At 45.0% G+C, this 13,390-nt stretch overlaps 1 protein-coding gene across 25 annotated transcripts in view; it reads right to left on the minus strand.

Moving 5' to 3' along the window:
* Window positions 1–13,390, minus strand: part of tenm3 (teneurin transmembrane protein 3) — a 4,148,867-nt gene that overhangs the window by 200,663 nt on the left and 3,934,814 nt on the right. For 24 of the 25 annotated variants that reach the window (XM_038805737.1, XM_038805732.1, XM_038805730.1 and 21 more), the window contains 2 exons: window positions 11,584–11,685; window positions 9,626–9,820 (listed from right to left, as the gene is read on the minus strand). In XM_038805737.1, the coding sequence (XP_038661665.1) occupies window positions 9,626–9,820; window positions 11,584–11,685 (297 nt within the window). The remainder of the gene's footprint in view (window positions 1–9,625; window positions 9,821–11,583; window positions 11,686–13,390) is intronic. The other variant, XM_038805738.1, reaches the window with a different exon arrangement.

A 13,390-nucleotide genomic window follows, 5' to 3' on the forward strand; every position in this document is an offset into this window, starting at 1 on the left:
TTACCACCCCACTCCGGGTACCGACCATAAAGTTGGTCTGGTTCTCTTCAGGGAGCCTTCCCCCACCGGGATTTGTCCTTACAGCGCCGTTGGGGCCCTCCAATCGGCCCGAAAACACCTTTGTAGCAGGAGCAGCCAAACGTGCGACTTAGCTGGTCATAGCCGCAACCGGAAGTCTCGAGATATACAGAGATATGTGTAAACAGAGATCACCAGATGATTTACTTTGAACTTATCAAAATGCCGAGCAGCAGAGATAAAGATGGCTGGCATTTACTGACTGGTGCATGATCTTGAACATGAGTCAGCCTCATTATTAGGACTGCAGTATCTGACATATTTAAATTCCTACACAAAAGTTGAAGCCGTCATATGTTTTTACAACCTTGGAGTAAAGTGTGGACAGCCCTGATTTAGAAAATGTATTCGCCCCTGCGCCCCACCTGAAATAAACTATTGGAAAAGGGATATTCGAGGGTGGCAGTCGTTAGCACTGCTGCCTCACGGTGGCGAGGACCCGGGTTCGATCCCGGTCCGATCCCGGCTCGAGTCACTGTCCATGTGGAGTTTGCACATTCTCCCCATGTCTGCATGGGTCTCACCCCCACAACCCAAAAGATGTGCAGGGTAGGTGGATTGGCCATGTTAAATTGCCCCTTAATTGGAAAGAAAATAATTGGTACTCAAAATTTACTTTAAAAAAAAAGGGATATTCAAACCCATTGTTCTTTGTATCTTGGATATTGGTCACAGCATTTCCGAGTAATTCAACTGTTGGTTATTTTTCCATAATTCAACAGCAATGTTTCCCTTGCGTTAACCATGCTTTAGTCACATGATCAACATCAAAGCTTCGCAATGGTCTGCAGCTCTCCTAGACTTCACAGGAAAATAAATTGCTATTCAATACAATTTACACTGTACTGCACAAGCAAATAACAGGTAACCCCAAGTAGTTGACATGACAATTAAAACAAACACTTGGGGTTCTGTTGATGACACCATTCTAACTCTCATTATACGACTGCATTGTAATCACCCTCAGCTACCCATTAACATTTTTATCATAATTATCCCAATATTTCACATATACATAGACAGAACTAAACAAGTGAACACAGAGATTTGGAATGAGAAGACACCAAACACATGGGGCTGGATTCTCCCAAAATGGGACTAAGTCCCCACGACAGCGTAAAAACGGCATTTTACTCCAAAAATTCCTACCTAGCAGGGACCCGGAGTGATCCTCGCAGCTTTAGCCCCCGCACTTCCGGTTCGGAGTCCGCGCATGTGCTTGGCGACCTCCAGCGGCTGCGCCGAGCTCCATGGTGGACTTGGACCGCGGAGCCAGGCAGAAAAAAGAAACCCCCTCCCCCCCATCGGCCGCGCATCTGAGCCTGAAACCGTGCAGATTTAATCCCAGGCCGTCCATAAGGACCCCCTCGGTCTCTTATCCCCCGCCGCGAACTGTGTCCGCAGCCGCCATGCCAGCATCCCAACCAGCAATAGGTGGTTAGTTCCACGCTGTCGGGAACTCAGCCAGTCGGGGGCAGAGGATTGCTGGCTGGGCCTTTGGCAATGGCCCCCTGGTGGCGTGGCGTACTCTGCGGTCACACTGATTTTCAGGTCCCAGAGAATCGCTGAGTCAGCGCCGGGCCCGGTTACAGCATCTAAAATGGGATTCTCCGCCCCCGTGCCGGCTGCGGCTTTGGCACGGCGGAGAATCCAGCCCCTGATTCTAAAGACATGAGCTTGAAGGTTTCCGCTCAGCAATCAGACTTAGGGAAGTTACTTCCCAGCTTTTAGCAAAATGAACACTGAAAACGGCCCAGTGGACTAAGATTTTCTTGTGCTCCTGACACAAGACAAGCTCCTCATTTAAACATGGAGCCTGCCTCATTTCTTGGTGGGATTAGTTGCATTGATCTCAAGCAATGCTGACAGAGTCCAACTCACCTGTCTGCAAGTGATATCTGTCTTACAGATTGCTCTGGGGGCCCATATAGCTCAGATGGCTGGCCAACTGGTTCATGATGTACAGCGAGGCTAACAGCGCGGATTCAATTCCCGTACTGGCTGATGTTATTCATGAAGGCCCTGCCTTTTCAACCTTGCTCCTTGCCTGAGATATGGAGATCCTCAGGTGAAATCACCATGAGTCAGTTCTCCCCCTCAAAGTAGAAAGCAGCCTACGGTCATTTATGACTATGGTGACTTTACTTTCATATTACTCTCCTCATTCTTTGGATGTGGCTTATCATCTGTATCCAAATAACTGGATACTCACGGGAGGCTATTTTCTGATTATTGTTTTTGGGTGTCGGTGCTGGGCCAGCATTAATTGCCGATCCCCAATTGTCCTTAAGCTGAGTGGCTTGCTCAGAGGGAAGTTAGGAGTCACATACATGCCAGACAAGGTAAAGGTGGCAGATTAGTGAACCCAGATGGATTTTATACAATAAGGGTTTCATGGTCATCATTTAATCCCAGGTTTTTACGGAATTAAAATTTCACCATCTGCCTTGATAGGATTCAAACCCGGGTCCCCAAAGCAGTACCCTGGATCTCTGGATTCCGAGTCCAGTACAATACCACTATAACATTGTCCCCCAATAGTGAGCCATCACCTCCCTGATGAGGGCTATTAGCCTGAAAGTGTTATCCCTAACCCCCTCTCTGCACAGATGCTGAGGTGAACTGTCGCGTGTTTCTGACATTTTCTGTTTGTATTTCAGATTTCCAATATCGGGTGTACTTTGCTTTTTGGATCTTAATGACTTCCTACTTGCTGTAGTCTAAAAGCCAAAATGATCTCACCCAGCTCGCGCTGATTGTAAAGCCTGGCCGTGAGGTCCCTTAGTTTTGAGATTGAACGAACTGTCTTAATACAACAATGATAATTACAGGCACAAGAATCAGACAGAAAGTGTGAGGTGGGAGAAAGCTTTGCAGGTGGAAGATGAATTGCGTTCAAAGAATGAGGAATATGGTGAATCTACCGGTTCCTTATTTAGTCAGCCCCTACATGCTTCATTGGTACAAGAACATGTTTGAATAACTACAAAGACATTTTCAGGCCGGCACAGAAGCACCAATGAATGCATCAGCCGCACCACTGATCATGAAAATATTGATTTTCAAAAGCATGCCATGAACTACATCTGAACATCTTCCCAGGGAACTGACAAAAAACAATACAGAGCAGAAATGTTGATAGTAAACACGGAATTGGCCACTGACATTGCCGGGGTCAGTTGTAGGATAGCACAAAGTATTTTATCAGCTGCTGCGCTGGGACTGGGCAACGTTTGTTGCGTTGACTAAGCAGAAGGCTCTGATGTCGAAACATCGATAACAATGGCATTTCCGCTCCAGACAGGAAGAAGAGCGGCCACATTTGGCACCATGGTTTCTTGAGAGAGGAGAAACAACAGTTTCAGTCGGAAACCTTGGCCAGAGTTTCAGAGCTGCACGTAGAGGACCAACACACAAAAGGATGTTTTATTCACCAGGTGTGGGGCCTTTGCCAGCCTCTTGGCACCGAAGAAGTAATCAACGGTCTAGCCCTGGGTGGCCTTAGGAAGCAAGTGAATGTTCGGACTGGTTTGGAAATCAGCATATTTTTGCCTCCGATTTTCCTCCACCGGGTAGTAATAATTTTCCATATGGCCATTTAACAAACTAAATGACAGTTGAAAATGACATATAAAGAATGGCTGAACCATCACAGTACAGTACAGCAAAAGATTAAGCTTTTGTAGTTGAGGATGAAAGCATGCCTGAGCATCCTAAAAGTGTTACTAAGTCATTGCTCTGTAGAGCGAAGCAAAAGAAGCATTGGGCAGCACGGTAGCATAGTGGTTAGCACAATTGCTTTACAGCTCCAGGGTCCCAGGTTCAATTCCCGGCCTGGGTCACTGTCTTTGCGGAGTCTGCACGTTCTCCCCTCGTCTGCGTGGGTTTAGGCCGGGTGCTACGGTTTCCTCCCAAGTTCCAAAGATGTGCAGGTTAGGTGGATTGGCAATGCTAAATTGCCCTTAGTGTCCAAAAAGGTTCGGTAAGGTTACTGGGTTACGGGGATAGGTTGGAAGTGGTGCTCGTTCCAAGGGCCGGTGCAGACTCGATGGGCCGAATGGCCTTCTTCTGCTCTGTAAATTCTATGATTCTATGAAAAGTGTGTCTGAATGCAGTTGGACGATTTTGGCCTTTCAGCTCCAATAATAAGTTCTATCAATTGAAGACACGTTCAGCCAGTTGATGTTCAGTATTGGGCGCTTGATGTCTTGATGTTTTTTGGCCAGTAGGGAGTTACATCAAGGCAATGGTCATTCTCCCCCCTCCCCCCCCCGCAACAACCATTGATACAGCTGACCCAAAGTGACCCGGCAGGATGGATAGGCACCTACAGCTTGTCAGAATTATCCGGATGAGGCCTGGGGCCCAATTGTGGATCAATGATGGGCCTCTCAATTTATGATATGCACGACATCAATTCAGGCTTCAAAAACAATATCCCTCACTTAGTCACTGTGGGGACAGTGCCAAGCAGCTGTGGCAATATTTGCTGCTGGTGTACCTACCCAGGTATTTAAATTGGATTTGTAAGGCTTTGCCTTCCAATGAGCTCTGGCCTGATTGCCTTATATGTCATGCCTTTACATCCACTTAAAGGTCTTTACAATTATGCCTTCAAACTCATTCTTTCAAAAAGCTTCACTGGAAGCTTATCCCAGAAGTCTCAAGAGAAGATGTTGTGCATGCAGAGCAGGATAACAAGAGACCACAGATCACACCCCTCTGTCTCGGGTTTTCATGATGGATTATTCAGTCGGCTTACAGTGTGTCCAATGTTGAAGTCTGAAAACAAATGATCTCTGATAGAGGGGAGCATTTTTCGTGGATGCCACTCAGTGCATGGACTCAGATCAGCTCAGGCGAAACAACATTCACATTAGAAGATTACACAATGCCTCACACGTGTGTCCAGTCTCGAATTCTTCCCTCAGAGCAACATGTGGCTCATGGATCAGCAACATTCAAAATATCCAACAGCTGTGAGAAGGAAGTTGGCGATCAACCTTGATATCAAAGTCAATGTGAGCAGTCTGTCTTCTGGCCATACCCTCAGAGGAGCTTTTGGCCTTTGCTGCTTATACATCCATAAACGGTGGTGCGGTTGCTATGGGTTGACTATTCCCCCAAGAATCTGCGGGTGTTTGGTACAACAAGATACCATGAGCTAAATCTCTGGACTCACGCCAAGTGTGAATAGTCAATATTATCAAAGAAGATTGCCTTAGATAGAATAGTGGATTTTTAGGAGCTGCAATGGATTAGTATATGGGGCTGATTTAGCACAGGGCTAAAGAGCTGGCTTTGAAAGCAGACCAGGGCAGGCCAGCAGCAAGGTTCAATTACTGTGCCAGCCTCCCCGAACAGGCGCCGGAATGTGGTGACTAGGGGCTTTTCATAGTAATTTCATTTTGAAGCTTTTCTTGAAGCTTTTTTTGAAGCCTAATTGTGTCAATAAGCAATTTTCATTTTCATTTCTGGAGAACTGGACAACAGCCTAGCGCATTCTGGCCAGTGACCAATAGAAAACATACCAAATAGAAGGTCAATACCAAGTCTCTAGGAAGGTGTGCATTATAGTTCCTGTAATGGACAGGATTCTCCGGCCTCCCAGCCACGTGTTACTCAGCTGAGGGAGGCAGCGCGCCATTCGTTGGCGGTGGAATTCTTTGCCCCCGCTGCTGTCAATGCTATTTCCCACTGAAACCGCGAGCGGGGTTGCGTTGCCGACGTGACCAGCGAATCCCACTGCCAGCGAGCGGCCAGAACATTCCGGCCAATGTCTTAATGCTACAATACACAATTATCAATTCAACAGGTCTCAAATCCAAATAATTTGTACGAAAGGCTCTAGCAGTTATACATAACAATACGGTAATTTGATTGACCGAAAGCAGGACTAATTGAGGACAGAATTAATTGAACTAATTGGGGGCAGCACATGGTTAGCATTGTTGCTTCACAGCGCTAGGGTCCCAGCCGGCTTGGGTCACTGTCTGTGTGGAGTCTGCATGTTCTCCCCGTATCTGCGTGAGTTTCCTCCGGGTGCTCCGGTTTCCTCCTACAAGTCTCGAAAGACGTGCTGTTAGGTAATTTGGACATTCTGAATTCTCCCGCAGTGTACTGAACAGACGTTGAAATGTGGCGACTAGGGGCTTTTCACAGTAACTTCATTGTAGTGTTAATGTAAACCTACTTGTGACAATAAAAATCACTTGGAAACTTAAAACTAATAACCTAAAAACTGTTTTTCCCCGGCTTGCGAATAAACAGCAGAATATTGTTGCCAGCAGCTAGAGATTATTGAGAGTCTACAATAAGGACAGTTCATGGGATTAGAAACAGAGACAATAGATGCAGGAGTAGGTCATTCGGCCCTTCGAGCCTGCACCACCATTCAATATGATCATGGTTGATCATTCAAAATCAGCATTCCACTCCCGCTTTCTCTCCATACCCCTTGATCCCTTTAACTGCAAGGGCCACGTCCAGCTCCCTCTTGAATATATCCAATGAACTGGCTCCAACAGCTTTCTGTGGTAGAGAATTCCACAAGTTCGCAACTCTCTGAGAGAAGAAATTCTTCCTCATCTCAGTCCTGAATAGCTTCCCCCTTATTCTTAGGCTGCGACCCCTATTCTGGATGACCCCAACATCGGGAACATTCTTCTCGTATCCAGCCTGGCCAGACACAGGATTTTATCTGTGTCTATGAGATCCCCTCTCATTCTTATAAACTCCAGTCAGTCCTGCCATACCGGGAATTAGTCTGGTGAACCTTCGCTGCTCACCCTCAATTGCAAGAATGTCCTTCCTCAAACTAGTAGACCGAAACAATACTGAAGGTGTGGCCTCACCAAGGCCCTGTATAACTGCAGCAAAACATCCCTATTCCAATACTCAAATCCTCTTGCTATGAAGGCCAGATGTTATCAGCTTTCCTCACCGCCTGCTGTACCTGCATGCCAACCTTCAGCAACTGTTCCACCATGACACCCAGGTCTCATTGCACTTCCCCCATTTCCTAAACTGCCACCAGTCAGATAATAATCAGCCTTCCTGTTTTAGCCATCAAAGTGGATAACTTCACATTTACCCATATTATATTGCATTTGCCAAGTATTTTCCCACTCCACCAGCCTGTCCAAGTCATCCTGCAGCCTCTTGGTATCCTCCTCACCGCACACACTGCCGCCCAACTTCATGTTTTCTGCAAATTTGGAGATATTGCATGCAATTCCTTCGTCCAAAACATTAATGTATATTGTGAACAGCTGAAGTCCCAGCTCTCAAACCTGTGGTCCCCCACTAGTCACTGCCTGCCACAATGAAAAGGACCCATTTATTCCACTTTCTGCTTTCTACCTGCCAACCAATCCACCTAACCTGCACATCTTTGGGTTGTGGGGGTGAAACCCACGCAGACATGGGGAGAATGAGCAAACTCCACACGGACAGTGACCCAGGGCCGGGATTCGAACCCGGGTCCTCAGTGCCTCAGTCCCAGTGCTAACCACTGCGCCATACTCCACCCCTTGAACACCTCTTAAGCCTCCTCTCCGCCTTCTCTGCTCTAAGGAGAACAATCCCAGTACCTCAGGCTCTCCACATAACTGAAGATGTTCATCCCTGGTGACATCCTTTCCAATATCACTGCTGCCTCCTCCTTTACTGTCACTTGAGTGAAGACAGATAGGAAGTACACATTTAATATGCCAGACAGGTTCTGTGTTTCTGCGAGTAGGTCTCATTTTCGGTCCAAATTGGCCCTACCCTTTCTTTGGCTATCCTTTTGCCAATTGTGTGTTTAAATGAGATAGTTAGCTTCCCTTTCCTGATGGTCGCTGATCTATTCTCCTCCTTTCTCTTTGCTCATCTTATTCCCCTTTTTCCATCTTCTGTGTCCTTTTTATATTCAATGAACTGTATAATTGTCATTAACCTTTTTTTGGTACATCTTCAGTGATGCAGGAAATTCCAGCTCATGTCAAGGATATATACCAAACCTGGATAACAACTTATATTTATACAGTGCCTTTAACGTAATAAAATGTCCAAATTTACAGTATCTAAGCCATTTCCTCCCTGGCGGTCTCCCATTGTTCATTATTGTTTTGCCAACCAGTTTTTGATTCTATTTGACTTGGGTCATGTCCCTTTTCAACTCAGTGAAGTTAGCCCTCCTGCAGCTATGTATTTTTACTTATGAATGTACTTTATCCATCTTTACATAACCATTCTAAAATGGCATTGTGATCAATGTTCCACCAATGCTTTTCCACAGCCACTTGCCCCACTTCATGTCACAGAAACAGACCCAGACTACTTCCTCTCTTGTTGATCCGGAACCACACTGATGAAGAAAGATCTCTTGTACACATTTCAGGGATGTCCCCCTTTCTTTGCTTGGTGCTATCCCAGTCTATAACAGTATAATTGAACTCTCCCAGTATCTGTAAATTCTCTGCAAATTTGCTCCTCTACTTTCTCCCCAATTATTGGTGGGCCGACAACACACACTCAATAGGATAATGGCTTCTCGATTGTTCTACTGCACTGCAAATGTCTTTAAGAATTGATACAATGAGCCTGCGATTTATTACATGTTGTAAGGAAAGGAAGGGACAATAACTGCTTTTGTGATACAACGTTGTCTTTCGAATGAAATAAATTAGAGGTATTGAAATAGTTGGACATATTGGTACATTTTAAAATATTTTTGTACTTTTCACTGTTTTACTTATTCACTTCAGAAACCTGGCTGGCTTATTTCTTCCTCTGAGCTCTACACAGTTAAATGCATATTCAGTTGGGAATATTTTATATTCAAACTCTGTTATCGTGGTTAGCACTGTTGCTTCACAGCTCCAGAGTCCCAGCTTCGATTCTCGCTTTGAATCACTGTCTGTGTGGAGTCTGCATATTCTCCCCGTGTCTGTGTGGATTTCCTCCGGGTGCTCCGGTTTCCTCACACAGTTCAAAGATGTGCAGGTTAGGAGGATTGGCCATGCTAAATTGCCCTTAATATCCCCAAAAAAGGTTAGGTGGGGTAGGTTAGGTGGGGCAGGTTAGGTGGGGCGACTGGGTTACGGGGATAGTGTAGTAGTGTGGGCTTAAGTCGGGTGCTCTTTCCAAGCCTCGGTGGGCATCCTTCTGCACTGTCAATTCTATGATTCTATATTCAACTCAGGAGTGGGACAAAGTCAGTTTATCCTTCTTAACCCGCTCATAACAACACCATGTCAGTTCTTTAAATCAAATAGGGTAGAACTTCAAAACCAGAGAAGTCCATAACTAACTATAATGCACTATGATTACCTCACAGTGTGTACTACTGTGAGGAAAATATTCAAACTAAATAAGTTCATAATTTTGTACAAAATGCTTATACAGGAAAATATTTATGAATGCAATAAGCAGTCAGTCATTCATGGACTTTGCTGATCAGAAGTTCTACCTTAATATCTCAGCGTTTTGTGCCACACTACACTTTGATTCATTTCCAACAAGACAGATCCTGTGACTTTACTGCTCTTCCATTTTGCTGTACCTTGCTCACACATTTCTCCTTTGTAACCAGAGTTGCAAACACAGGAGCCCATGATGCAGACGCCGTGTGCTCCACACAGAGGGTCGATGCACTGGGTTGAGGGCACATCGCACTCGGTTCCTTTCCAGCCACTGTAACAAAGGCAACGACCCTTGGAATATTGGCCATTGCCGCTACATAATATTGGACATGTTGCTGTGCAAGAAATGAGAGCATGTTACACCAGGTTGGAAATAACTCAGCAATTAAATGTGCAAATGAACAGATATCAAATTTTCTTTTCATTAAATGACCAGACAATGCTTTCTGTAACAGTTAAAGCAGTTCTCAGTGATAGTCCATTTGCTTGTGCTTCAAATCTTTACTATTCATGAGCATGAAAAAAGTAGATTAGTGTCGCAGACTTAGCGCTGGATTTTCACGACGGGTTGGGAAATTTTGGTTGATTGATCTTGATTTAAAGCATCCAGTCACAATCAATTTTCACTTGGCGGGCTAGTGCAGGATAGAATCAGGCCCCATCTACATCGGCAGTCATGGAGGTGGGCTGGTTAGAAGGCCTACATTGGTTGTCTGGAAACTTGTCTTAGTTGAATTAAAAGGCCCTCTAACCCTCACTCATACATCAATTCACAACCCCCAACAACTCTCTATTTCCTGTCCTCCATGCCCATTCATGCTCCCACTCTCCATAGCCCCTCATGGTGTCCATGCTAACACATGCGCCTCAGCCACTCCCCATGGCCCCTCATAGTGTCCATGCTAACACATGCTCCTCAACCACTCCCCATAGTCCCTCATAGTGTCCATGCTAACACATGCTCCTCAGCCACTCCCCATGGTCCCTCATAGCGTCCATGCTAACACATGCTCCTCAGCCACTCCCCATGGTCCCTCATAGCGTCCATGCTAACATATACTCCTCAGCACTCCCCATGGCCCATCACAGTCTCCATGCCAATTCATGCCCCCAGCCACTTTCCCTGGCATTTCATACTTTCCATGGCAACCTAAGACTCAACCATTCTCCATGGCACCTCATATTCTTCATGCCAACTCATGCTACTACCATGCCCATTCACCCAGCATCCACTATATATGTAACCAAGGAGCGATTTAATAACAATGACAACCGTAGAACAGCAGAAAGAAACACCCATTCAGAAATGTTCTTTGAAAACAAAACTGATGTACCTTCAAACCCATAAGTGTTAATCAGACTAACCAGTAAAGTATCAATAACAGAAGTTTCAAACACGTCACACTCTCAATCTTGTCCAGGTAAATATTCAGGCATTGACAGAAGAGATCACAGAACAACTTATTATAACTACTTAAAGCTATCAATCAAACAATGTCAACAATTCATTTCAATGGTCAAAATAATTTCCCTGCTGGGCTAATGTTTTTATTGGTCTGGATACTCAGCCAATCATGTACAATGAGTTAAAGTGAAAACCCAGTAAATGTTCCAATGTTTATTTGGACAAGATTAAGAGGTATGAAATATTTGAAGCCTCTGTTACCGAAACTTTAAAGTCTGACACTTTCATAGAGTTGTAGGAGCAGCAGTCCACGAGTACATGATTCACGGGTTCATGAAAACTGTGAGGGCCAGGGGATTTCTACCCCAGGAATAGAGTTGGGTAGAGTGGCAGTGCAGGGTGCGGCCCTGCTATCCCTTACTCCAGGCTGGTGAAAAATTCTGGTGCTGGAAGTTGGTACGGCAACTCGGAATCCGGTCCCTCTTGCCATTTTTAAATGACTCCAGAGTTATCCAGACTCCGCAAAAATCAGGCCCTTAGTCTGTTGCCATGTAGGACACAACCCTAAGGGAAGCATCTCAGGTTATTTTACGTCATCTCCAAAATTGTTCCACTCCCAGGCTGTGCACAATCCCCTGTCCTTGTTGATAACAAACCAGTGATTTGGAACTCTAAACAGGTGTTTTTACATACCTCGGGCACAATCAGGTCCAAAGAATCCAGGAAAACAGTGACAATCTCCAGAAACACATTCCCCATTTCCGTGACAATTCCGTGGACACTCCACTACAGAATCTGTAAACAATGCAATCTTTACAATTACACTCCATTCTCACCCTGGAAAAGCACATTGTTAGCTCTGGCAAACCTTACTTTGATAAAAACTTCATTATGAAAAGGTGTTCTCTTCAGCAATAATGGGAATTGGCAGACGATGAAGAGCCACCAAAAGTCGGCTTTACATATTCGGGCACACTGGAATTGTGGGCCTAATATTGTAATCAGGCACAATACAAATATCATAAACAGAACTTAATCTTCAAAGCAAGTAATAATTTGTGCTTACTTAGCACCCTTTATCCCCTAATGTTCTGGCAGGTAATCAGAAAAGAAGATGATGAAAAATGGAGGCTGCACCGTACAAGTAATTTATTTGCAGACAGTATTAGACTGTGACAACATTAGTATCATCACAGTATATAAGATACTAAGGTTCACCCGATCTCCCCTCTAGGTTACAGTGAACATTGAGATAAACTCCGTGGAAATTCAACTTAATTACTTATTGTCTGGAATCAGTTCAAATTCACGAGGGGTCTGGACAGAACAGAAATGGCAGAACTGTTCCCACTTGTGAACGGTTTGAGGACAGATTTAAAGTAATTGGCAAAAGAAGCAAAAGGACTATGAGAAAAAAATGTTTCTCAAAAGGAAGTGGCGAAGGTCTGGGATGTACTTTCTGACAGCACGGTGGAGCCAGGTTCGATCAAGGCGCTCAAAAGGGAAATAAGTGATTATTTGAAAAGAACTAGTCTGCAGGATTACAGAGAGAAGGCAGGAGGGTGGAACTGGGTGAATTTCCAATTCGGAGAGCTGGTGCAGACACGATGGGCTGAACAGCCTCCTTCTGCACTGTAACACTTGGCCGGGGGCTCCGACACAGGTCTCTGAGTCCTTTTTAAATGTATACCTTATTGAACAATGTTAATCCCAGGTATAGAATACCGACTCTGGATAAATTAACCAGGTTACATGTCAGTGTCCTGTTTGCTTCTTAGCGCTCATGGCTATAAGTGAGAGGTAGCTCACCAAGTCCCAAACCAGTCAAATTTAGCAGGAGGCACCACTGGCTGGATAGTGAATGCACGGAAGGGTTTATTTCAGAATCAAAAGGAAAAGGAGGATACAGTTTAGGGCTTAGAATGTGCCAAGTGGCAGCCAAATCTCCTCGAAGGAAGGAAACAAATATGGAAGGAGAGTGGCTACAGGATTTTATCTTGGTGTTTCCTATTTTTTTTTATAATGGTACCGGAATAGGCCCTCTCAGTCATAGGATGAAATAGACTTGCGTGGCACAATGGTTAGCACTGCTGTGTGGGGTTTGCACATTCTCCCCGTGTCTGCATGAGTTTCCGCCGGGTGCTCAGGTTTCCTCAAACAGTCCAAAGATGTGCAGGTTAGGTGGGGTTATGGAGCATGGGTAGGGCTGTGGGTCAGAGGGTCAGTGCAGATTTGCTGGGCCAAATGGCCTCCTTCTGCACTGTAGGGATTCGATGATTCTCTGTAGCAGATCATGCCCTCTCAGAAAAATCCCATACAATTAATTGCTTTAAAATATGGTCACGGTTGGATTATGAGTAAATTATGTTTGGGCACAGGTTGGCTGCACAATAAACACTGGGATGAATGGCTAGCCAGTGCGTTTCTGCATACAGGGAATGTTGGAAATGAAAGGAAGATACAATAACTCCTTCAAGAATGAATTGGTCTGGTCTGGCCT

This window comes from Scyliorhinus canicula, chromosome 8 (assembly GCF_902713615.1).
Source record: "Scyliorhinus canicula chromosome 8, sScyCan1.1, whole genome shotgun sequence".
Lineage (NCBI taxonomy): Eukaryota > Metazoa > Chordata > Chondrichthyes > Carcharhiniformes > Scyliorhinidae > Scyliorhinus > Scyliorhinus canicula.